The 23,389-nt window shown below is 46.0% G+C and overlaps 1 protein-coding gene across 2 annotated transcripts in view; it reads left to right on the plus strand.

Moving 5' to 3' along the window:
• Positions 1 to 23,044, plus strand: part of CPNE2 (copine 2) — an 86,310-nt gene extending 63,266 nt beyond the window's left edge. For both annotated transcript variants that reach the window (XM_035117135.2, XM_035117137.2), the window contains exons 9-16: positions 2,753 to 2,839; positions 4,448 to 4,507; positions 6,779 to 6,912; positions 9,308 to 9,362; positions 17,351 to 17,402; positions 19,032 to 19,165; positions 21,004 to 21,240; positions 22,466 to 23,044. In XM_035117135.2, coding sequence (XP_034973026.1) covers positions 2,753 to 2,839; positions 4,448 to 4,507; positions 6,779 to 6,912; positions 9,308 to 9,362; positions 17,351 to 17,402; positions 19,032 to 19,165; positions 21,004 to 21,240; positions 22,466 to 22,573 — 867 coding nt within the window. In that variant the 3' untranslated portion in view covers positions 22,574 to 23,044. The remainder of the gene's footprint in view (positions 1 to 2,752; positions 2,840 to 4,447; positions 4,508 to 6,778; positions 6,913 to 9,307; positions 9,363 to 17,350; positions 17,403 to 19,031; positions 19,166 to 21,003; positions 21,241 to 22,465) is intronic.
• Positions 23,045 to 23,389: the final 345 nt, after the last annotated feature.

The following is a 23,389-nucleotide window of genomic DNA, read 5'->3' on the forward strand; positions in this document are numbered from 1 at the left end:
ATGTACATCATTACAGATGTAACAAAAGTAGCCATAAACAAGAAGGAAAACACATCAAAAAGTGCACAACCAAATAGCCAAAAAGATCACTCACGGCACCCCCCCCCCAAACAACAACACCCCCGCGTGGGAGTTCAGCATCTTCAGCTTTTGCAGCTGGAGTCAATCACAGCCCTGCCCTCCTAGGCCAGGTGGATAAAGGCCTGCAAGGCAAGAAGCAGGTCTTACAGGATTCACAGCCTTCACATGCAGAAGGCTCCGTCTCCAGGCAGCTGCCTGAAACTCTGGAGAGCCGCTGCTGCCAGTCAGTGTAGCCAGTACTGAGCTAGATGCAAGGGTTTGACTCAGTATAAGGCCACTCCCCCCTTTTGTTTTGTACTGCTATCCATGTGGATGCGTAGCAAAAATCCAACTAGATCATTAAAAAACAAAACAAAACCTGTTGCTGCCTCCATAACTCACGTTCCCCATCACTACTGCATTGCCAGGGAGGTTGGACTAGATGACCCTTTGGGTCCCTTCTGGTTCTATGATTCCATGATCCTGCTTTGTCTGGATCGATGTGCCATCTTTGTTCCTTTACTTGCACTCTCTTGGTTTGTTAGTTTCATTTCTCTCCCAACCTCTCACTCATTAGCAAGCCTTTACGTTGACAGTCAAAGAAAGTACTTCCCCCCACACACAGCGCATCGTTTGACTAATGGAATTTGTTCCCACGTGAGGTAGTGTGGATTGTTTTAAAAAAGGATTAATGGAGGAGCAAGCTATCAATGGCTATGTCAGTATGCACCTGGATATTAGTCACTAGGAATCACAAGTGGGGTGCCCAGGCCCTGCTCGGGGGCTGCCCACCAGGGCATCTGGTTGGCCACTGTGAGAACAGGATAGTGGGCTCTGCTATTATAATTTCTCCTACCTATGGCACACTCAGTTATATAAGGGATCGGGTGAGTGTTAAACTAAGAACAGGTTTTTTCCCCCTAAGGCCCAAACATTTTACCTTTTGCAGAATGGGAAAGCCAGATTAAAGGGTATCCCTAGAAGTCAAGCTGGATTTCGTAATTCTCAGACCCTTGAAGGTCTTATTCACTTCATACGTGAACGTGAAGTGCATGCAGATTTCATTTTTTAAAAAATCTACCCATTGCTACTTTTGAAGACGGACTTTCCGAGATAAGTTGCTCTTCCTGTCAGAGACACTGATAAATATGCTACATTTAGAACAGCAAAAATTCTCACTTGGGCACTACATGATCAGTGGAAATTCTGTTGATTATTATAGGGATGACAGCTTTCTTCTGCATTATAATGTGATATTTTTAAAGGGTTTATTTTATTTTATTTTATTTGTATCAGTCTCTGAAATGTTATTAAATGTGTAAGGTTTGCTTAGTTGACACCTGGCCAAATGTTTGTAATGGCAAGTAATTATATTACAATTTTTTTTAAAAAAACCCAAAACCCCTCATCTGACCTGTTTATCAACCTTGTGGGATTTATTGAAATGTTTGTGAACATTCTCATAGCTCAGAGCATGTTTTGCATGGGGAAAGTGCCTTGTTCAATCGCTGGCAGGTTCAGGCAGGGCTTAAACCCTGGAGAGCTGCTGCCAGTAAGTGTAGTCAGTACTGAGTTAGATGGCCCAATTTTCTCTCCTGGCATAAGGCAGCATCTTAGATCTCAGAGAAAGTCTATAAAAGGCCAATAAAGTGCCAGTTTTCCCCTATTATGTTCAGAGACCTATTATATTGAAGGACGAGAGAGAATTCTCTTCCGTTTCAGGTAGATCGGACTATCTAGTAGTCTAAAGCTTATGTCATTGGTGTCACCCAGAGCAAAGTGAGCAGTAGAGATTGATCTGTGAATTGATAAAGTCCCAGTAGGTCAGGTTCACAATTGTTCACAATCATTACATATTGACTTCAGAACCTTCCTTTTTGCCTCCTACGAATGCATGCATTTTTGTCGACATGCTCCAGGTGGAAAGAAAAGCTTCTTTCAGCGAGGCAGCTGGGGTGCTTCTACATAAAAGCTTAAAAATAAAATGGGAACACACGTTTGTTTACCTAATGAGTAATCAACACCCTTCACCCCCCCCAAAAAAAACCACACACACATAAAAAAGGACTTGGAATACGGCTGTGTTCATTTGCCATTTCCACTTTTGTTTCTGTCAAGTGCTGAGTGCTTCTAAATGGAGTTACCTGCTGTCAGAATCCCAGCAGCTCTTTTATTCAAAACACCGGGCTCTAAAGACCAGAAGTGAATGGCTTCCTCGGCTCCATCGTCTGGGTGCATCCATATCAGTAGCTAATGATGGTTAAGAAATTCGATTAAGGGAGCATTTTAATGCAGAAGCTACTAGGAGAGAGCATTCCTTGCCTTAAATCTTGGAGAGCTGCTGCCATTCAAGGTAGACAATGCTGAACTAGGTGGATCAGTGGTTGGTCTCGGGCAGCGTCCCGTGTTCCGATGTGGTTTGCAGTTTCCAAATTGGCAAGCAGACCCAAATGCGGCTAACCTTCCAAAGGTGGACTTTTCTGTGTTGAGTGGTGCAGTTCCCCAACCTAACAAATCGTGGCTCATTCTGGCATTTTGCTGGCATTGAGAGAATGAGAACCGGCTCCGGGCAGGATTTCTGCATGGCAGGGACACTTGTGGTCCCTTCCAACTCTACAATTCTATAATTCTATGATTCAGGATCTCTTGTGTTTATTGTGACCAGTCTTCCTTCCATTTCATTTTTAAATAGGTAGAATTTGAATGCATTAACCCCAAAAAACAGAAGAAGAAAAGGAGCTACAAGAACTCAGGAATCATCATTGTGAAATCCTGCAAAGTGAGTACTTCACACAAAGCATCTGTCACCAACCATGGTGCCCTCCAGATGTTTTGGGCTACAACTCCCATTGCTCCCTACTGAGACCGAAGGGAGAGGTATCCCATGGGCACCCCCAGACTGTTGCTTTTGTGGGGGTAGGATTCTATCACATACCAGCAAATCTGGGTCTTGCAGTTGTAACAGACTGGGAGGTCATGTGCAACAAACCCACTTCCTCAAAAAGACCAGTATTCCCCCAATAAGGCATGTGACTGGGAGGGATGGGAAATATGCTGGAAAACATTGGACAATGCTTTGATACAGCGTTGTCCAGCCTCCCTCAAGCAAATCAGGGGAATGCTCATTAAACAGGTAATCTGGAAGCGATTCCAAACATCTGGAGGGCGCTGGGTTGAGTGAGGCTGTTGCAAAATGTGTTGCTGCTCAAAACACATGTATGAAAACTCTTGCAACTGCTTCTTGGAAGGAAAAGCTGGTGGCGTTATTTTCTTAAGAGGCGGTGAATTGGAATGGGGAAATGATGGTGTGTTCTTTTCTCCCACAGATTTGAAAGCAAGGCAGGGGAAAGATTAAGCTCTCCTCCCCCCCTCCCCCCAGGTGCTTTTCCCTAGAAGACATGTATTATTGTATAATCTTTAAAGTTGCAGTTATGGTTAGTTCATCCTAACTTTAAAAACAACCGTTACTGAATTTGCATAATGTTGTGACCTAAGGAAAGGGAAGCTATCAACGCTGAGCTTGAAGGGGAGGAGAAGGGATGAGAGAGGAGGGGGATGAAGTAAGACATTGAGATTCTTGTGAGGTTCTGGAGATGCTAGAAAAAAAATGGGAAGCAGGCAGATGGTGCTTCTAGCTCAGCATTGTCTACACTGACTGCCAACAGCTCTCCAGGGTTTCAGGAAGCGGGACATTATTAGCCCAGCTTAGAGACTGAACCTGTGACCTTCTGTATGCAAAGCAGATGCTCTAATATGACCCCCTCCCCGTCCATCCAGTAGGAGTAGCCAACGTGGTGCCCTCTAGGCATTGTAGGACTACAACTCTTTTCATCCTTAACTATTTGCCATGCTCGCTGGGGCTGATGGGAGTTGTTGTAGTTTTACAGCAACAAGTGGACATCCCCTTGGCGCCCTCTGCTATAAGTTGCTATTGGCTGTGGCATCTGGTGGATGCATCTTTGCATCACACTGTGTGCTGCTTCACGTATTCTATGCAAATGTTATCATAGAAGCAGCAAACGTGCTTGCCAGGATGGTCCTGATGCAGGAGGTGTGGTGAATACATACTCAGTATTCTTGATGACTGCAGTGTTCAGCAATCTTTTGCATTTCGACTCGCCACAGATAGAACTTTGAAGGCAATGGAGTTAGTTTTTGCAGTGCACACATGGGCAGTTTCTCTTTGATGCTTACTACCAGCCATCATATTGCTTCTGAAGTTTTGATGGTCAACAGGACGTTAGTTCCATAGAGACAAACGGTCAAAAGTGCCTCATAATTTCGAAAGTTTTTCTTTCTGCTTACAAATGTTTAGGGATTTCTGAAAATGCACTTTTATTGCTTCCCTTCCTTCCCCCCTTTCTAACCATTTTAATTCCCTTTTCAGATCACCAGAGATTACACCTTCCTGGATTATATCCTTGGGGGCTGCCAGTTAATGTTTACGGTAAGGATCTTTGCCTCTTCGTACACAAAGCGCTATAATAAGCATGAAGTGAAGTGAATTCGTTTGGGAACATGCCATTCTGCATCCTCTCCTCACTTGGACTTAATCAAATGACAGGCCTAAAAAGATCCCGGGTGATCAGGGTAGCCTTGAGGAGTCTCCGACTCCGGTGTAAGCGCTGTGGATCTGAGAGCAAGCCGCCTGTATCAGCCCCTGGCTGCAATCACAAATGAGGCATGAGGTACAGCAGAATGAATGACATCAATCCAGCTCAACGGGGCACAAGGAAAGCAACATTGCAAAGCAATGAACACATTTCATTTGGCCGAAAACCCCCAATGCCGAGTGAATTTTGCAGCACACATCATCAGTTTTTGCCTCAGTTAGAATCTGTATTGGATCTGAAATTGTTACTGTTGATTCTTTTTTTTATTTTAAAAAATGGTTGATTGCTTCAAGATGCCTTCATGGGAAGAGATTCAAAAACTTAATTTAATTAATCATCAATTTCCCCATGAATCCAAGTTCATTTTGGGCCACTTTCTGCCTGGGCTCATTTTGCAGGCTTGCTTACTAACCTCATTTCTTGATCAAATGAAGACTGATGCCTCAGTCCGACAGGTCTGACCCAAGACATATTGCCTCCAGAGACAGGATATCTGAATTCTCAGTTTAAATACATGCATCTGCACACAGATACAGTGGTACCTCGACTAACGAATAACCCTACCTACGAAAAATTCTACTTACGAAAGATACAAATTGGGGCGCGCTTACAAATTTCTTCGACATCCGAAGGCCGGATCGGGCCTGCTGTCGCCACTAGCCGCCTCCGCCGCTCTGCCCAAGGCCGAATCAGGCCTCCACCGCCGCCACTAGCGGCTTCCCGCCACCTCCGGCGCTTGGCCCAAGGCTGGATCGGGCCCCGTTGTCGCCACTAGCGGCTTCCCGCTTTCCCACTGTTCTGACCTGTATTAATGTTCCTGAGACCTCTGGGTTAAATGTTCCGTGTTTCTTCACCTTAGACATTTGCTGGTGTATAGGCAATGAAAGACTTTTCATTCATTCTGCACAGGTGCGTTTGTGGAATCTTTATTTCAGGAAGAGTGGAGGGCCTTGAAATTCCACTGTTTCATCCAGTGTATCAAACACTTATCCCCCCACCCCCAGCTGCTTCAAACTCCCCCCCCCCCCAGTACAGTGTCCAAGAATGTTGTGTCTATGCACACAAACACACAAATGCAGGCTGTATTCTTTTTTCCGTATTGGTTGTTTTGGTCCAAAGGGACATAAAGAGGAAGGGAGGAGGTGTTGCCATAGGAACGGGAATGAGTACAAGCATGTTACGCACATAGCTGAACTATTGCATAAAGGTTTGCTGGCACAAAGGAGGAAATGGTTCATTTGGAAGCCAAATAAACCAGCACAGAGGGCTGGAATCATCTGTTCAGAACTTGACTAGCTGGACGGGCTTCTGGTTTTCTCCTGATGCTCGTCTAGCAGGTCTTGAGTTGTGGAATGGCACCGTCAGGATCCACCGAGTAACTGATTGCTTTCCATTGGATGTCATGGGCCAGCAGTTGGTTGTTATTCAGACAGGGCCACCAATGCGCACAGTGCTTTGCAAAATAGTAGCAGAGAGGTCCATGCCCCAATGATCTTACAATTTAAAATGCAGCACAGTAGAGACATCAGAGGAAGCTGAGGGAGGCAGAGGAGAGGATGGATGGGGAGAAGGTGGCCTTGTTCAGACGTAACGCTAAATCATGAGGACCTCAGGGTCTGGGAAGGTTCATATCAGGAGAGGTATCAGAAGGTATTGGGGGACCTGTGCAATGAAGAACCAATACTAAGAAATAGTATTGAAAATACCAGTTTTTGCCCTGGCCAATTAGCTGTGGATGGACCCAGAAGCCCTTCGAAGAAGAAATGGCCACTCTGTCGAAGTGGAGCCAAGCCACACCTTAGGCATTCCAGGTGTGGTGAACCAGTGGCTCTCCAGATGATGTTGGATTCCAACTCCCATCAGCCCCAGTCAGCATGGACAGTGGTTAGGGATTCTGGGGGTTGGAGTCCAGCAACATTGGGAGAGCCCCAGTTTCCCTGTTGTAGAAAGGGGGGGGGGGAAATAAATAACTTTTCCCCAGGGAACGCCACTTTCCCGGTCTGTTTTTTGGAACCCGTGGAGCAGAGGAGCCTTCTCCAACCCCTGTGGCCACTACTACAGGAGGGTATTGCTATAGTAAAGGTGGTGCTGATCTTCCATTGCAGGTCGGGATTGATTTCACAGCCTCCAACGGGAATCCTCGGGACCCCACGTCTTTGCACTACATCAACCCCATGGGAACAAATGAATACCTCTCAGCTATTTGGGCAGTGGGGCAGATAATACAAGATTATGACACGTAAGTGCTGCTTCCCTTCTGAGGCTGTCTTGAAGGGGTGATCTAAATATTGCTTCAAATGTGTTATGTATTTTAAAACAAAATTCGTGGAGAATAAATCAATCAAGAGCTGTTAGCCACAACAGCTAGGTGGAACCTCCAGCTCCAGAAGCAGTACACCTGGGAAACCCAACCAGATGGGTGGGGTATAAATAATAAATTATTATTAGCCAAAAGATGCACACAGAGAGGGAAAACAGCAAAGGTCTATCAACACAAGGGCCACCAGTCAGTGGTAGAACAACTGTTTTGTATACAGGAGGTCCCCGGTTCTAATTCCAATGGCAGATAAAAGACTTTTTATGTATGCAATAACGGCAGCAAGAATGCAAGAATGCTACTAGATGGAAGGAAGGAGAAATACCAACAAAAGAAGAATGACAGATGAAACTGATGGAATATGCAGAAATGGCGAAACTGAAGGGGAAGATCCAAAACCAGGAAGATCAAGTATTTTCTAAAGACTGGAATAAATTTGTAATTTACTTAAAAGACCACTGTAAACAGTTAAAATCTTGGCAGGGATGTAAAGACACTTGTAATGTGTAATGTTAAACCACAGAGCCTAGGGCTTGCTGATCAGAAGGTCGGCGGTTCGAATCCCTGTGACGGGGTGAGCTCCCGTTGCTCGGTCCCAGCTCCTGCCAACCTAGCAGTTCGAAAGCATGTCAAAATGCAAGTAGATAAATAGGAACCGCTACAGCAGGAAGGTAAACGGCGTTTCCATGTGCTGCTCTGGTTTGCCAGAAGTGGCTTTGTCATGCTGGTCACATGACCTGGAAGCTATACGCCGGCTCCCTTGGCCAATAATGCGAGATGAGCGCGCAACCCCAGAGTCGGTCACGACTGGACCTAATGGTCAGGGGCCCCTTTACCTTTACCTATGGTTATATAATAGCTAGAAAGGGGTAAAAGATGCAGTGAATTTAATCTTAAAGATGGGACCCATGGAAGAAGGTCTAAGAGTTCAAAAGAACTCTGTTTTTTTACTGTTTGAAATTGCTATTTTATATGTATAATTTTTTCAAAAACTACACACACACACACACACACACACACACACACACGAATACCAATGGCAACTCCACACAGGGCTACGCAAGACTCTGCCTGAAACCCCAAAGAGCCACTGGCAGTAAGTGCAGACATTACTGAGCTATACAAACCAATAGAACTAACTCGGCAAAAGGCAGCTTTCTACAGCCCTGTCTTCCTGTGCCACCTTCATGCCTTGCTTGTGATCTTTCAGGTTCCCCTAGCGGCCCATTTGGGAAATGGGATGTTGGATTAGATCAGGCATCCCCAAACTGCGGCCCTCCAGATGTTTTGGCCTACAACTCCCATGATGCCTAGCTAACATCTGGAGGGCTGAAGTTTGGGGATTCCTGGATTAGATCAACCTTGCCCTACCTCGAGGCATTCCAGATGTTTTAGATTATGGCTCTCAGCAGCCCAAAGCATCTGGATGGTGACAAGATGCAGAAGGTGGGACAGGGAGCTTGCTTTGAATTATCCGGGCTCTTCTTAAATTTCCCCTGGAATTCTGCAGATTGTCTCAAGTCAGGGACAGATTGCCAGCGTGGGGCAAAGTGCCCTTTCCAAAACAATGTGTTTCTTGGCTTATGTATTTCTATCCCACTTATTAGGCATGTTTGGCTCCCAAAGGAGCTTACAATTTAAAATTCTTTAAAAGGGGAGAGAATTAATGCCTGCATGTGTCCATTCCATGTGGCTTGTGTAATTCTCTGTCAGCTAAAGTTTGTAGTCCTTGTGGTGGTAGAGAAACACATTGATCTGGCAGGTGAAATTTGACCTCTGCCAGGGGTCTTGCAAGGCTGGTTGTTGAGCCTTGCAAACACAACGTCTTCTGGAACTTTTTGCCTAGGGCTTTGCAGGCTCATCAACAGTGCCTGCAAACCCACCCACCCCTTTTACTGAGCCAGGTTTTGACCTTGGTGTGTGTGGCTTGGTCAAATGAGGTGGCCTGGTAGGCCTAATTTGGCCCATAAGAAGGAGGTTCCCCTCCACTCCTGGTTAACAGAAAGACATATAACCACTGCAGAAAGGAACTTGGAATGGATGCTCCTTGTTGTATAACTTCCCAGCAAAAAAATCGGAAAGAATGCACAATAAAAGACTGAATATAGTCTCACCTCTGCATAAGCTTTGTTGTGAATCAATCAGGGTGAATGCTCAGGGAGAAGGAATCTCTCCTAAGTAGTTTTCTGCAAATCTTGTTGAACCAATATCGTTTATTTGGGTTACAGAACCGTGCTGGAGATGTGCAGCCTTGGCTAAGTCCATACTTACTTTCTCCCGTGCTTCCCCCTACCCCCCTTTTCTGATTATTTTGCAGAGATAAAATGTTTCCTGCTTTGGGATTTGGCGCCCAACTCCCCCCAGACTGGAAGGTAAACCTGATCCTGTTGTTGTATACGTTTCCATGCTTACAGTGTGTGCATATATCATTAGGTGGAACAAAGCTTTCAGGGTTTCCTTCTTGATTCTAACAGTGCAGTTCTATACTTAGAACTAGTTACAGGTAGGTAGCCGTGTTGGTCTGACGTAGTCGAAACAAAAAATAATAAAATTCCTTCCAGTAGCACCTTAGAGACCAACTAAGTTTGTCTTCTCATACCTATGACAAACTTAGTTGGTCTCTAAGGTGCTACTGGAAGGAATTTTTTGTGTGTCTATACTTAGAATTATATCCCATTGAGTTCAGTGGGGCAGACTCCTACATAAGTGTAGGAATGGAGCCTCAGTCAAACAGCTGGCCCCATGGCAAGCATTCGGAGCATCCTGGGGAACAGAGTCTGAAATGGGGATTCTAGGCAGGAGTGAAAAGAAGGGGGGGATAAGGAGAGAGGAAGGTGTGTTTGCTTGTTCATAGGTTTAGGCTAGAGCATCCATCGGCTACAACTACAATTCTGCCTCAGTCCTCCAAGTATGGATGGGTGGGGAGCAGTCCATGCCATTCACTGCTACAAGTCTGTACTGCTGGATATCAACTTAGGCTGATATCCAGAGTTTCTGCAAGATTTCCCTCTTTCTCATCTCTCCCCTGTAGCTCCTGACACCTTCCCCACCTGCTCTTGATGGAACCCCCCTAACCTTTTGAAACATATTTGAGGGTGTTCCCAAGGGGTGGGGGAGAAGAATCCCATTACATGAATGAAAGTCCATTCTGCTAACGGATGGGCACAACTGGGTGTCACTCATGTGGTTGGGAATGACTGCAATGGCTGTCAAACGTTAGGAGTCACTGCCAACCCTAATAAAAAGGGCATGAGTGTCCCGGTTGTCCACACAACAACTCCAAAGACAGAGGTGTGGTAATCCACGACCAGCCAAAAAGGAAACCTGTGCCATAAAATGCAGGTTAGGAACCGAAATCTTTTCTCTGAAAGCCAGACTACAAAATGTTACAAGACTGCAAGAGCTTATAAGATGCTTTGAGGGCATGTTATTGCTGGAAAGTAAAAATAGATTAATGAAATAAATACATGGCCAAATAAATGGTGTGACAGTGCTATTAGATGTTTATGTATATGGATTTTTGTTGTGTGGAATCTAATATTTTAACCTGCAGTATTGATAAACGGGAATAAGCGCTGCCCATAGAGGCATCTAGAGTGTGGCTACTAGCCATGGTGGCAATGCTGTACCTCCACAGTTGGTGTGAATCCTGCATGCCCTGTTGGTGCCCAGGCATGGTTGCTGATTCTTGGAGCCTTTTCACTTGGTCTCAAGTGCTACCTTAATGATGAAATATTCCAGTAACTCTCCCACTGTGCACATTATTCTTGCCATTAATACAGTGGTGCACACCCTGTATCGAGGTGCCAGTGACATGAAGTGCAGGTTCAGGCACTCGATGTGCTGCTTGAGAGTGAGTCATCCCCCTTCTTCACCATTAAACATTACATTTGTCTGTCATTTCCCCCATTACAATGAATGCAGTAAACATCTTTTGGTTCTGAAGGTGAGCAATTTTGTTGTTCCCGAGAGCGGGAGGAGGAATCAAATGCTGACATTTTAATGGGAGGAATTAGGATGGATGATGTGCAACTTTGCTTCTGTGATGGATTCCCCCCCCCCCCAGATGAAGTAAGTTAAAATGGCAATCCAAAGGTTTGCATTTTGGGGTTGTTGTTGTTTTTACCCCTGAGCAGAGTGTTGGGTGAGTCTCTACTTTCTAGGACTGCAAGCTTCGGTGTTATGTCTGAATAATCACTGAAAGCTTTAATAAACATTTGCCACCCATTTAACTGGAGAGACTGGAAATAAAAACGCCAGGCCTCTGAACACTCAAGAGGTCCACCGCTGTGATGAATACATGGGCGGGCAGCTTCCTTTCTCTTGTACCACATCACATGTGGGATCTGTTGTCTAATGATTTAGAAAAAGGGAAAGTGATCTGTTGGAACCCAATTAATAAAGTAAAAGAAGAAGTAGACAGTCTAGCAGACATTAAAACAAATTCAGTGCAAAAAAACCCCATCCTTAGATATCTAAATTCATAGTAGCATATAACTAGACTATGTCATTGGTAAAAGCCAAAAGACCTTTGCAGACACTTGCTTTAGTTTTTGCATTATTCCAGTGTCCTAAGGACTGACTAAATGTAACAACAACACAAACAATATTGGTTTACCCAGCCACTCTGTGCAGTTTACAGCAAAATATAAGCACCCCAGGCTGTGGGGTCCCAGATCTGTGCTCTGTGATGTGGACTGAATGGAGCCACTGGAAACATTAATTGACAGGCCTAATTGCCATCTATTTGAAACAAAAAATTTTAAAAAATGCCTTCCAGAAGCACCTTAGAGACCAACTAAGTTTGTCATTTTCATTAGTTGGTCCACAGAGTCTAGGGCTTGCTGATCAGAAGGTCGGCGGTTCGAATCCCTGCAACGGGGTGAGCTCCCGTTGCTCGGTCCCAGCTCCTGCCCACCTAGCAGTTTGAAAGCACATCAAAGTGCAAGTAGATAAATAGGTGGGAAGGTAAACGGCGTTTCCGTGCGCTGCTCTGGTTCGCCAGAAGCAGCTTTGTCATGCTGGCCACATGACCCGGAAGCTGTCTGCGGACAAACGTCGGCTCCCTCGGCCTATAGAGCGAGATGAGCGCCGCAACCCCAGAGTCGGACACGACTGGACCTGATGGTCAGGTGCCCCTTTACCTTTTAAGGTGCTGTTGGAAGGAATTTTTTTATTTTGTTTTGACTACGTCAGACCAACATGGCTACCTACCTGTCATCTATTTGGCTATTGTAGTTAAAACTCCCAACCCTGTAGATCTGGCAAGCACAGTAGCTCTGTGAAACTAGGCCTAAGATTTATGCTCAGAACCTGTCAATAGGACACATAACCATAGCAGTCAACTTTCAGATTTGAAAATAAGGGATCAGCAGCCTCCCCTGTCCCAGGGACAGTCTACGGCAGGCATCCCCAAACTGCGACCCTCCAGATGTTTTGGTCTACAACTCCCATGATCCCTAGCTAACAGGACCAGTGGTCAGGGATGATGGGAATTGTAGTCCAAAACATCTGGAGGGCCAAAGTTTGGGGATGCCTGGTCTACGGTATATCTAACAATCCAGGATAGCAGTGGGAAACGGCGCTGGAATAAGGGAATTTCCAGCAAAAAAGGGAAGGCTTGAAATAAGGGAGTTTCCCGCAAAAAAAGGGAGGGTTGACAGCTATGCACATAACTTCCATTTGTTCCTCATGTTTCAGGTGGGTCCAGTGATTGATACAATTTTCTAGGTGTTTTTCCCACCCACCAAACAAACAAGCAAAACAACTGTTTGCTTTTCAGAGAGGCAGGTCTATAAGCAGGTCTATAAGCCTGATTTAGTTTCCAGCCAAAGAACAGGATGACTCAATACCTTTCCATGCAGGAAACTGGACCACCATTCAGGAGGTTTAGGTTTATTTTAGCTTCGGAAATCTCTCACATATAACAATGCTTGTGACTTTGTGGGGGATCTGGCCAGGGATGGGGGAGAAATGTGAAAACCTACCTCACAATACACAAACTGAAACACAGCTACATTTCAGAGTTCACATTTCTCAAAATTTTGCATTGCAGTTCTCTTAACCAAGTAATGTGTGCAGAAATACATAGGCTGCATAGAAACACATGTATTAGTGAAAAGAACATACCAAAAGAAAAGAGAAAAGATAAATATTGGCTGCTTTTGAGAATGTCTGCTCTTAATTTCCACCATATCTATAACCAGTTGGATGGTGATCTACATTTTCCATGGACTGCAGATAACAAATTGCAAACATGGCTATTGTTAGTGAGGACTGGAGCAGAAAGCAGAGATGACTATTAAAGATAAGAGACATAGAAATCATGCTTTGTTCTCCCGATGCTCTTGTTGCCATGGTGCCATGGGATGCTTTCAAAGGACTGATATGAATAAGATATCCAGCACATAAAAAAACCATGTTGGAAATGTCAGAGAACATCTTGAAATGCAAAGGGCTCTGCGAAGAGGACCTCAAGAAGTCTCTTCTGTAGAGGATGTGAGAGGGAACGAATTCAAATCCCAAAGCACTGGATGGGGGGGGCACCCAGGAGGCTGTGGCTGCAGTCATCTGTTAAGGTCCCTCCTGTGTGCAAAGCCCCTCCCACACTTTTGGTGGTGGTGGTGGGGCTATGTCAAATTATTCATTGTTTGCTCATGGGGAGAAAGTGCCCTGTGTCGTTTATGGAAATCACGAGGCTTTGTATTGGGTCACCTGAGGACCTGTCCCCAGCCCACTTGCTAGTCTGGAACAGGATCCCTATGGTGTTGATTGGGACTTGCAAGGTGATGGGGAAGCAAAAAGAAGACTTTTTTGGGTTGTTGTTCACACATTCCTGAAGGTTTTTCCTACTATGCTATATGGCAAAAAAAGGGGGGGGGAGTTCAGTCCTGAGACCTTTTTTTTTTGCGCTATATGTAGAGGGGGGTTCTAGAGAGTCGGGAAGGGGGTGATCCCCACCCTGAAAAAACCCCTCTGTACATTGTTGAAATGAGTGTTTTTAATGGATCATATCCCTTTGGCCCCAATGCCCACTCTTAGGATACAGCTGTAATAAATACTCAAAGATGGACACTAAAAGTTCAATACTGTTTGTTTGATAGTTATATCACTCTTCCCCCAAACTGGGAGCCAAGCACAGTGTACTTAAAACAGTAATCACAAAGAAACTATCGCAGCATAATTTCCATTTTCGGAGACAGTGATGCTTCTGAATGGCAGTTGCTGGGAATCTCAAGTGGGGAGAGTTGCTGCTGTTCTGCTTACACTGTGAGAACAGGATGCCTGGCTGGATGGGCCCCCTTGGGCCTGATCCAGCAGGGCCTTTTTTACATCCTTACAATCAAAGAACGAAAAGACACAAGCCCAGCAATTGGCTTCTCTTTTCTCTCCCTTTCTTTGGAACTGACCCACTCAGTGCTCAACTGCCGTCCACGTTCCATAGAAGCCACAAAGGGACAAATTTGTGCCTATTTGGTTCATTCATTCATTTCCTTCTCATTCATAAACTAGTCTTCTGGATACCTGAGAATCCCCCCCAAGTATGCAGGAGCCATACCTTGCTTTGGGGTGGCCCATTTTACTTCCAAACAGAGAGGCACAGGACTACCCGAGTTTGGCGTGGGAGGGAGCAGCAATGATGATTACAGACCGAAATGCAATGCAGTGCAATGTGATGAGAGCCGCCTTCAGGGGACAGTGCAGAGGTGTTTGCATGGCGGCTTTTGCCACCTTCAGTCTGACACTAAAGTTTAGTCCCATGAAAAAGGAAGCTGATGCATTTATTTGGAGCATTTGTGCCTTCAGCCAGAAAGGTTCCCAGAGCAGTTTGCGTACAGACGGTTGAACCAGGCATTCCCCGCCCTGCAGGCTCGCAATCAAAGACACGATGACGACACAAAAGGGACAGGGAGGGTAAACAAAGCCCAGTGCTTGTGCTTAAAGTTTTTGTTTTGTTTTTTAAAATACTTTTTTTATTCATTTTCCAAATACAAAGTCACAAAAACTCAAAACAAAAACAAACAAACATAAAAAAGAAATCTGGTATCTGACTAAGTGTGCATGCACACGAAAGCTCATACCAAAATAAAAACTTAGTTGGTCTTTAAGGTGCTACTGAAGGAATTTTTTTATAAAAAAGAAAAACATCTCAAATCTTATATTATTTACTTAACATTGTTGACTTCCTCAACCCCCCCCCCCCTCACTGGGTCCGTTTTAAAGTTCCAATTAAGCAGTTTTCATCTTGTATCTTAAATTATCCTAACACATTTTATCATTAATACTCAAATATTCTATTCTAGAATCATCATCTATTCTCCACCAATAATTAATCAATTTATCCAAATCAAAAATTATTTTCCCTTCCTTCTATCTTCTATTTCTCCCCTTAGCCTAAAGTTTTTTTACCAAGAACTTTCCATAAATTTAAATATTAATTATTCTATCATACTAACATTTAAACACATTAAAACAAATTTAACCCTCCTTCCCCTGGACTCAGGGTCTCCCAGATTCTTCAGCGAGTTCCATATATCATTCCAGTTTCGGACTATCTAAATCAGGGGTTCCCAACAAAATTTTCTCGAGGACCCCTCATCGAGCCGCTATTGTGACAAGGACCCCATTAATTCCTAATGCTAAAATTAAAAAGTGAGAGCCAAATTAAGAGTCTTTTTATATTTTATATTTATACGTTTTTTACAGTTACAACAGAGTACTCCATCAGTATACAGTTAGTTTTAATTTTCAGTTCTTAATGAGATGAACCACTTTTTAACCAGCGGTCCATTTTTAACTACGCGAACTGTAGCTTCTGCGAAAAACAACGCTTTGTTTACAAACACTCCTGTTTTGCAAAGAGGCAGCGCGCACCAGGGAGGAGGGAGGGGAATGGAGAAGACAGGGTACCTGCGCAGTAGCGCACAAATGAAGCCGACGCACGCAAAGCATCTTGGGGAGGTGAGCGTTAGTAGAATGCGCACGCTGCCTCTTTGCAAAACAGTAGTGTTTGTAAAGCGCCACCTAACGGCATACAGCAGAACTACTGCCTCTATCTAATTCTAGTTTTGTGCTAGACTCTGCTCATGCAGGAAGCGGCCCAAACAAAAAATCTGTTATCATACGAAATATATTTAATATATTTTTTAGCATCTTGCGGACCCCTCTGGCATAGCTCGCGGACCCCTGGGGGTCCGCGGACCACCTGTTGGGAACCACTGATCTAAATCAATCAAGAGAGTTACATCCATTATTACCCCTCACCCTACTCCCACCCTGTCCCAGCCTACCCACCATTCTTCCTCAATCATCCCCTGATGCCTCCCCAATTCTTTAAATACTGTAGTACAGTGGAACCTATACTTACGAATTTAATCCGTTCCGAATGCACATTCGTAAGTAGAAACATTCGTAAGTTGAAATGATGTTTCCCATAGGAATGCATTGGGAATGGATTAATTCGTTCCGGAGCCTAGGAAAAAGACCCTTTAAAAGAGACTTTAAAGGCATGCACAGCAACATGACCTTTCAGTGCAGGGAGCATGGGCGGGTGGTGGCGAGGCAGCAGGTTAGTGGTGGCAGCGGGGGCCTGATCCGGCCGTGGGCCGGGGGGGGGGGGGCGATCTGGTGGGAGGCCGGCTAGTGGCGGCAGCGGGGCCCGATCCGGCTGTAGGCCGAGCGCCAGGAGGCCGCTAGAGGCGGCGTCGGTGGGACCCGATCCGGCCGTAGGCCAAGCGCCGGAGGTAGGCCCTAGCAGCGGAGGCGGGGCCCAATCCGGCCGTGGGCGGAGTGTCTGAGGTGGTGGGAGGCCACTAGTGGCGGCAGCGGGGGCCTGATCCAGCCTTCGGATGTCAAAAAAATTCGTAAGCGAGCCCTAATTTGTGTCGTTTGTAAGTATAATTTTTCGTAAGTAGGGTTATTCGTTAGTCGAGGTACCACTGTACAAAATGTGCTTAAAGTTTTTGGTCCTTTCAGTGACTTGCTAGAATGGAAGCTGCTCGAGGGCTGGAGGCCCTGCCTGATGCAGCTGGTCCTCTTCTCACTTCTCCCACTGAAGCAAAAGAAGAGGCCTGGTGGAGCTAGCCCTGGGTTACATGAATTGCTTGCTAGCTCCATCATTACCCTCATACATTCAGTAGACAAGCAGGAGTTGTGCAAAAATGGGTGCAGTGCCCTTGTGGCACAAGGCAGTCTTTGGGGAAGGGTGGAGAGAATGGGCTCTCCTGGTTTTAATGCTCAGGTGAATCTTGGAGAAAACACATCCTGAAACTTGGGTATCAGCCACATTGTGCAATATGCTTGGGTGGAAAGAGGAGTAAAATTAATCCCCGCTGCTTCTTTTTCAACCTTATTCTTCCAGGTTTCACACGAATTTGCCATTAACTTCAATCCTACAAACCCTTTTTGCCTCGGTAAGTGCAGAGTTCATTTTATTTCTGCTGTCTTTAATTCCTTGGCTTTTAAATTTCCATGCTGTTTTAAAATCTGTACTATGTTTTATATTTTGTTTCTGTACACTGCTGAGGCGTTTTCTGCATGTAGAGCAATATATACATTCTGTCTTAAATGCAGCAGGTGCAAAGCTGAGTTTTTTGGGGGCGGGGGCACGCCTTCTGAAAAGACACAAAAACTTCCTCTTGGTAGCTTCTACCACAGAAGTATCCAGCCTAAAATAGCTCTTTATCTGGGGTGTACAAAATGCTTAGAGAAGAACCCCAGTTCAAATCTTTTAATGACACGAGGCCCCGGCTGGCTGGGACTGATGGAAGTTGTAGTCCAACAACTTCTGGAGGACACCAGGGAAAGCTGCCTTAGATGTTCCAACTAGGGATGTGGAAGAGATTTGATTCTGTTTGCATTTCACTAAGAAGCCACCCAATTCGCCCTTCCCAAAACAATATGCATATCCCAACATAACTATCCTTCAAAATCAAAATGCACTCTCCTCAAAATTCTGTGAGGCCATTGACCAACCAAATAATGTGTACCAAAATGCATATATTAGTGAAAAGTACATACAGAATGCATTATGGTAGGGAAAGTTGCTTGCAAAATGTGTGTATATTAGTAAAAATTAGGAGAAATTCATGTTAAATATTGACACATTTTCATTGGGAACAAATCACTCCAGACTGGAAAAATGACAAAGTGAAATCGACAGATTCCTTCATCTCTAGTTCCAATTGCCTTTTTGGATTAGTGTGAAGCCTCCTGCTTCCAATACCAACTAGCCAGATGCCTTCTTGGCAGATGCTGCCTCTAGTTAGCAGCACTTGTCGGGAGTCGTCTCTGAATCCTCTCGGAAATGCAACCAAAGCAGCCTCCACCTCACAGAGACGTGAAGCAGCCTGGGAGAGTTAGTAGGTGTTCGTACACATTGCTTCGAGTGATAGGTTAGAGGGTCACCTGAGTTAACGGGGCGAGGAATAAATAGCTAGGATGCAGAGACAGAAAACCCCACACACTTCCGGATGGAGCTGAGCAGGAGGCCCCCTGCAAACAGCTTGACAAGAAGCTTGGAAAGGTTGTTTCTTTTATAAGATTCTTTCCCACCACCACCCAACGATAAGGATGAGACTGTCTCAAGTCATTAATTAATTACTGTACATTCCTGCATATAAGACTACTTTTTAACCCAGGAAATCTTCTCAAAAGTTGGGGGTCGTATTTCTTATATGGCGTGTGTATCCCAAACTCTATATTTTAACTAGAAAAGTTGGGGGTCGTCTTATACACCCAGTCGTCTTATACGCTGGAATATACGGTACCTATATGTAGGGCTACCCTCCAATTAGAGAAGTCTTCGTCATTTTGGGTGAGTTTTAGGCCAGGATCCTCTATGCTCTTATGTGGGGATGAGTCCCAACTGGACTTTCTTCTGAGTAGACACATGCATGATGGGATTGTGCTGCAAGGCTATTTCAGGAACACAAAGGTTGCTAAATCAAAACTTTGGGACAGGAGTTGGGGCTCACACCTGGACTTGTGTGCATTTGGGGGCCTGCAGCACTGACCACCCATTCTCTTACTTTGCTCTAAAGGTGTAGAAGGCATCGTCCAAGCCTACTCCACGTGCCTGCCTCACATACGCTTCTATGGACCAACTAACTTCTCCCCCATCATCAACCACGTGGCTCGGTTTGCAGCCCAGGCCACCCAGCAACAGTCTGCGACTGTGAGTTCAGGCGCCTTTGCCATTTGTCTTCGGATAAAGTGTGTTTGGTGGGGGCACTGCTGGATCTGTAATAATAATAATAATAATAATAATAATAATAATAATAATAAATAATTTATTTATACCCCGCCCATCTGGCTGGGTTTCCCCAGCCACTCTGGGCGGCTTCCAACAGAAAAATAAAACACAGTGATCTATTAAACATTAAAAGCCTCCCTAAACAAGAGGGCAGGGGCTGCAAGGAAGAGAACTGTTAGATCAGTGGTTCCCAAACTTTTCGGGCCACCACCTTCTTGGTTCCATAAACTCGTCCCCAGTGCCTCCTACCCTATAGAAAGCATTTAGCAGTTTGCAGGACCCACTATGCAAGAAAATAACACAATAAAACTCAAAACAGTAACAATCAATTGCACCTTTATTTAAAATCCAGTTAAAACTATTTCAATTAATTAACTCAACAAAACTGATGAACTTGATCAAGTGATACCAGCTTTTTGGAGTCTGAGAGTCATTTACACCTCTAGTGCACCCTGCCACCCCCACTGCCTCCTAGCACCCCCAAAGGTAATTCCACTGCCCCCAGGGGGGCCATAGATTATACCTTTACCTTTATACCTTAGATCATAGTATTGGAAGGGACCACGAGAGTCTAGTCTAATCTCCTGCAATGCAGGAATCTTTTGCCCAACATGGGGCTTGAACCCACAACCCTGAGATTAAGTGTCTCATGCTCTACTGGCTGGTACTGCCTACTTTGGGAACCACTGCATTAGATCCTGCAAGTACACAATAATGCTACTGCAGTACTGAGCCCCTGGATGACGTCCAATGCACTACTAGCTCACTCTGCTCTGAAAGCTCATAGATTGGATCACCCGCCATTAAAGACTTGCAGAAATAAATGTGTGCTTCGGAGAGAATGTTTGTGTTGCTATTTTGGTTCCACAGTTTGAGCTGCAGAACAGGAGGAGGATTAATTTTATAACTCCAGTGTGTTGGTTGGAAATACTGTACACGGGAAGAGATGTACCCCAACTGTCCTCATATACCAGGAACATTCTATAGGGGTAGCTGATCTGGTGCTACTCTCCAGATGGGGTTGGATTCCAACCCCCATCATCCCCAGCCAGTGTGGAAAATGGTCAGGATGATGGAAATTGTAGTCCAGTAACCTCAAATGTCTACCCCTTCCATCCCCTGCTGTGGTCCTGATGAAAATCGCCCTGCAAAGCCTCACACCCCAGAAAGTTTCCATTGATATTATTTCTTGATGTAGATAGGCCCTCTTTTAGGAAAATGTCGTGAACTCTGATGGGGGCTTAGCACAAACCTCTCCTTCTCCTACACTATTCAGTTGAGACGTCCTCCTGTATTAAAATATTTCCTAAGGCAATATTGTCCTGAACCTTGTCTGAGGACAAGGGGCCACCCTGCAGGTTTCGCCAAGGACCAAGGAGCGCTAATCAGGTGTCAGTTGTGTCTGTGCTTTGGCACTAATCATCAGGAAATTTTAATAGATAACATGCTAGAAGAGAATAGATCTTCCATGAGGAAGCCTAAGCTAGAGCTGGTCACATTCCCCAATCTAGTTTCTCTTGGTTTGGGGAAGAAGCAGGGTGCCCTTTGGATGTGAGCCATCTCTGTCTTCCCCTGCCATCCCACTGAATCACCCCGACACACACCAATGTCCCAGTGTCAGGCCAGGTGACCCTCCCTCCTTGCAACTGAGCAGGACCATCCCAGCTCCTGGCTCATCGTCTCAAACTGCTCACGCTCCACCTATGTCCCCATACCCTGGACCGTGTCTGACATTTCGCTTTTTCGCCCTGCTTCTTCAGCAATACTTCATCCTCTTGATCATCACCGACGGCGTCATCAGTGACATGGACGAGACGCGGCATGCCGTTGTGCAAGCCTCCAAGCTGCCCATGTCCATCATCATCGTGGGAGTGGGGAACGCGGACTTCGCAGCCATGGAGTTCCTGGATGGAGACAGCCGCGTGGTCCGGTCTTACACGGGAGAGGAGGCTGTGCGTGACATCGTCCAGTTTGTGCCCTTCCGGGAATTCCGTAGTGTGAGTGTGAAAGGCTTTGCCAGCCCTAAGCGCTATGATTTTTATTTATTTGTTACCCACCCTTCACCATAAGCTGTGGTCTTCTCAGGATGCTGGCTTAGGTTAATGTTTGTTCCAATCCACCAAAGCTTGTCTTCTGTTCTAATCACCACTGGGACGTACTGCCTGTCTTAGGGTCACTAAACAGATATATGAAGCTGCTTTCTGCTCAGTCAGACCAACATTTTGGACTACAACTCCCATATCGGCCAGGGGCATCGCTACAGGGGGGTGGGGTGGGGTGGGCCGCCCCGGGCACCGCCCTGGAGGGGGTGACAGACACTTGCCAGGACCCCGCCCCCGCGATCGGCAACTCAGCCAATCCCAAAACCTTGCTCGGCGTGAGGCGGCGGCTGGCTTGTGCTTGCTTTCTCGCTCTGCCACTGCCTGTTCACGCTTTCCTTCCCACCCACCCCCCGCTGGGGGTGGAGCCGCACTCTGAGGCGAGGGGCGGGCCAGCGAGGAGGGGCGTCACACCAGCCTTAAGCGTGACACCTCGCTGGCACGCCCCTCGCCTTCGCACACTGCTCCACCCAGGGCCCACCCCCAGCCGAAAAAGAAAAAAAGAAAGCGTGAGCCGGCAGCGGCAGAGCAAGCACAAGCCAGCCACAGCAGCACGCCGAGCAAGGTTTTCGCCGGGCTCAGCTTGCTCCCTCCCTCGGCTGACATGCACTCTCCCTGGACAGAGCCGAGGGGCGGGCCAGCGAGGGGCATCACAAGCATCTCCTCGCTGGCTCGCCCCTCAACTCCACCCAGGGAGAGCGGCGGCGCGCTCCCTGGGTGGAGTTGAGGGGCAGGCCGGCGAGGCGGCATCACGCCTGCATGCCATGACGTCACGGCGCTGTGGAGCAGCGCCCTGCCCCTGGGGTGCCTCTGCGTTTGCTGCCCCGGGTGATGGAGCGGCTAGCAACACCCCTGGCCAAGGCTGATGGGAATTGTGGTCCAAAAGATCTGGAAGTCACTGGATTGGGGAAAGCTGGCCTAACCCCACCACCTCAACTGACCACAGCTCTGTGGTGGATGCCTTCAGGATACAGAGAACAGGCATAGTTATAGTTATACATTGCTTTGACATCGCGGCAACTGATGAATGTGTGAAGTGGCTTCAGTGAAAAGCCCGAAACTGTATCTACTTATTTTATTTCATGGTGGAGAAGCTTGAACTGCACTGGCTTTCTTCTTTCAGGCACCGAAGGAAACCCTGGCCAAAGCTGTCCTGGCGGAGCTACCGCAACAAGTGGTCCAGTATTTCAAGCACCAGAATTTGCCGCCCATCAACTCAGAACCTGCCTAGGGCCCAGCCTACAAGCTGCTCTTTGCCTGCATGTGCCCCAAACGTGTCAATGGCAGAAGGTTGCATGTCTTATGTGGTTTCAAACAATTTGTACTTTTTAAGATTTAATTTAAGAGACGCAACAGAAATAATCGAAGAGCCCTGACCACCCCCAAAAGTGCAACATGGGAAGCCACCGGGCCTGAGATTCCTGGGCCAAGGAAACCTTTGTCAATGCAGGACATTTTCCCTTCCCAGCCCTGAGAATCAACTTTTAAGTATTTGAATGTGCTTTGTATGATTTTTTTTGTGGAATGAGAGAAAATTTTTACACCCAGAACTTTCCAAGCTGTGAAGTTCTTGATATCCCATTGCCCAAAGAAATGTGGACAGTTCATGGATGTGTCATACTTCTCATGCTCAATGTTCATTTTTATACTGTGTACATGTTATATTTGTTATACTCAGGTTAATAAACCACCATGGACTCTTTGCAGCTTCATGAAACCCTGGCGTGGTCGGTTTGGAGCTCTGCAATTCAGGTTTGACAGCTGTAGCCAGTGGCCTAGAACAGGGATGGGAAACTTGAGGGCCATATAACCTCTTGGCCAGTTCTTGGGTGTGGTGTGTGCATGCTAGTGGCAAGTGTGGCCAGTATGTGCATAGCACACAAAGGCATATACACACACATTTTTTTTCAAACCTGTCTCCCAAACCTCCCTGCTCCCTGGAAGCAACTTCTGCTTCATCCCACACCATTCCTGGGCTTTGCTGCTTGCTTCCCCCTCCTCCTCCATTATCTCTCTGGCTCTACACCATTCTGCTCTCTGTCATTTT

Source organism: Zootoca vivipara, chromosome 6, assembly GCF_963506605.1.
Source record: "Zootoca vivipara chromosome 6, rZooViv1.1, whole genome shotgun sequence".
Lineage (NCBI taxonomy): Eukaryota > Metazoa > Chordata > Lepidosauria > Squamata > Lacertidae > Zootoca > Zootoca vivipara.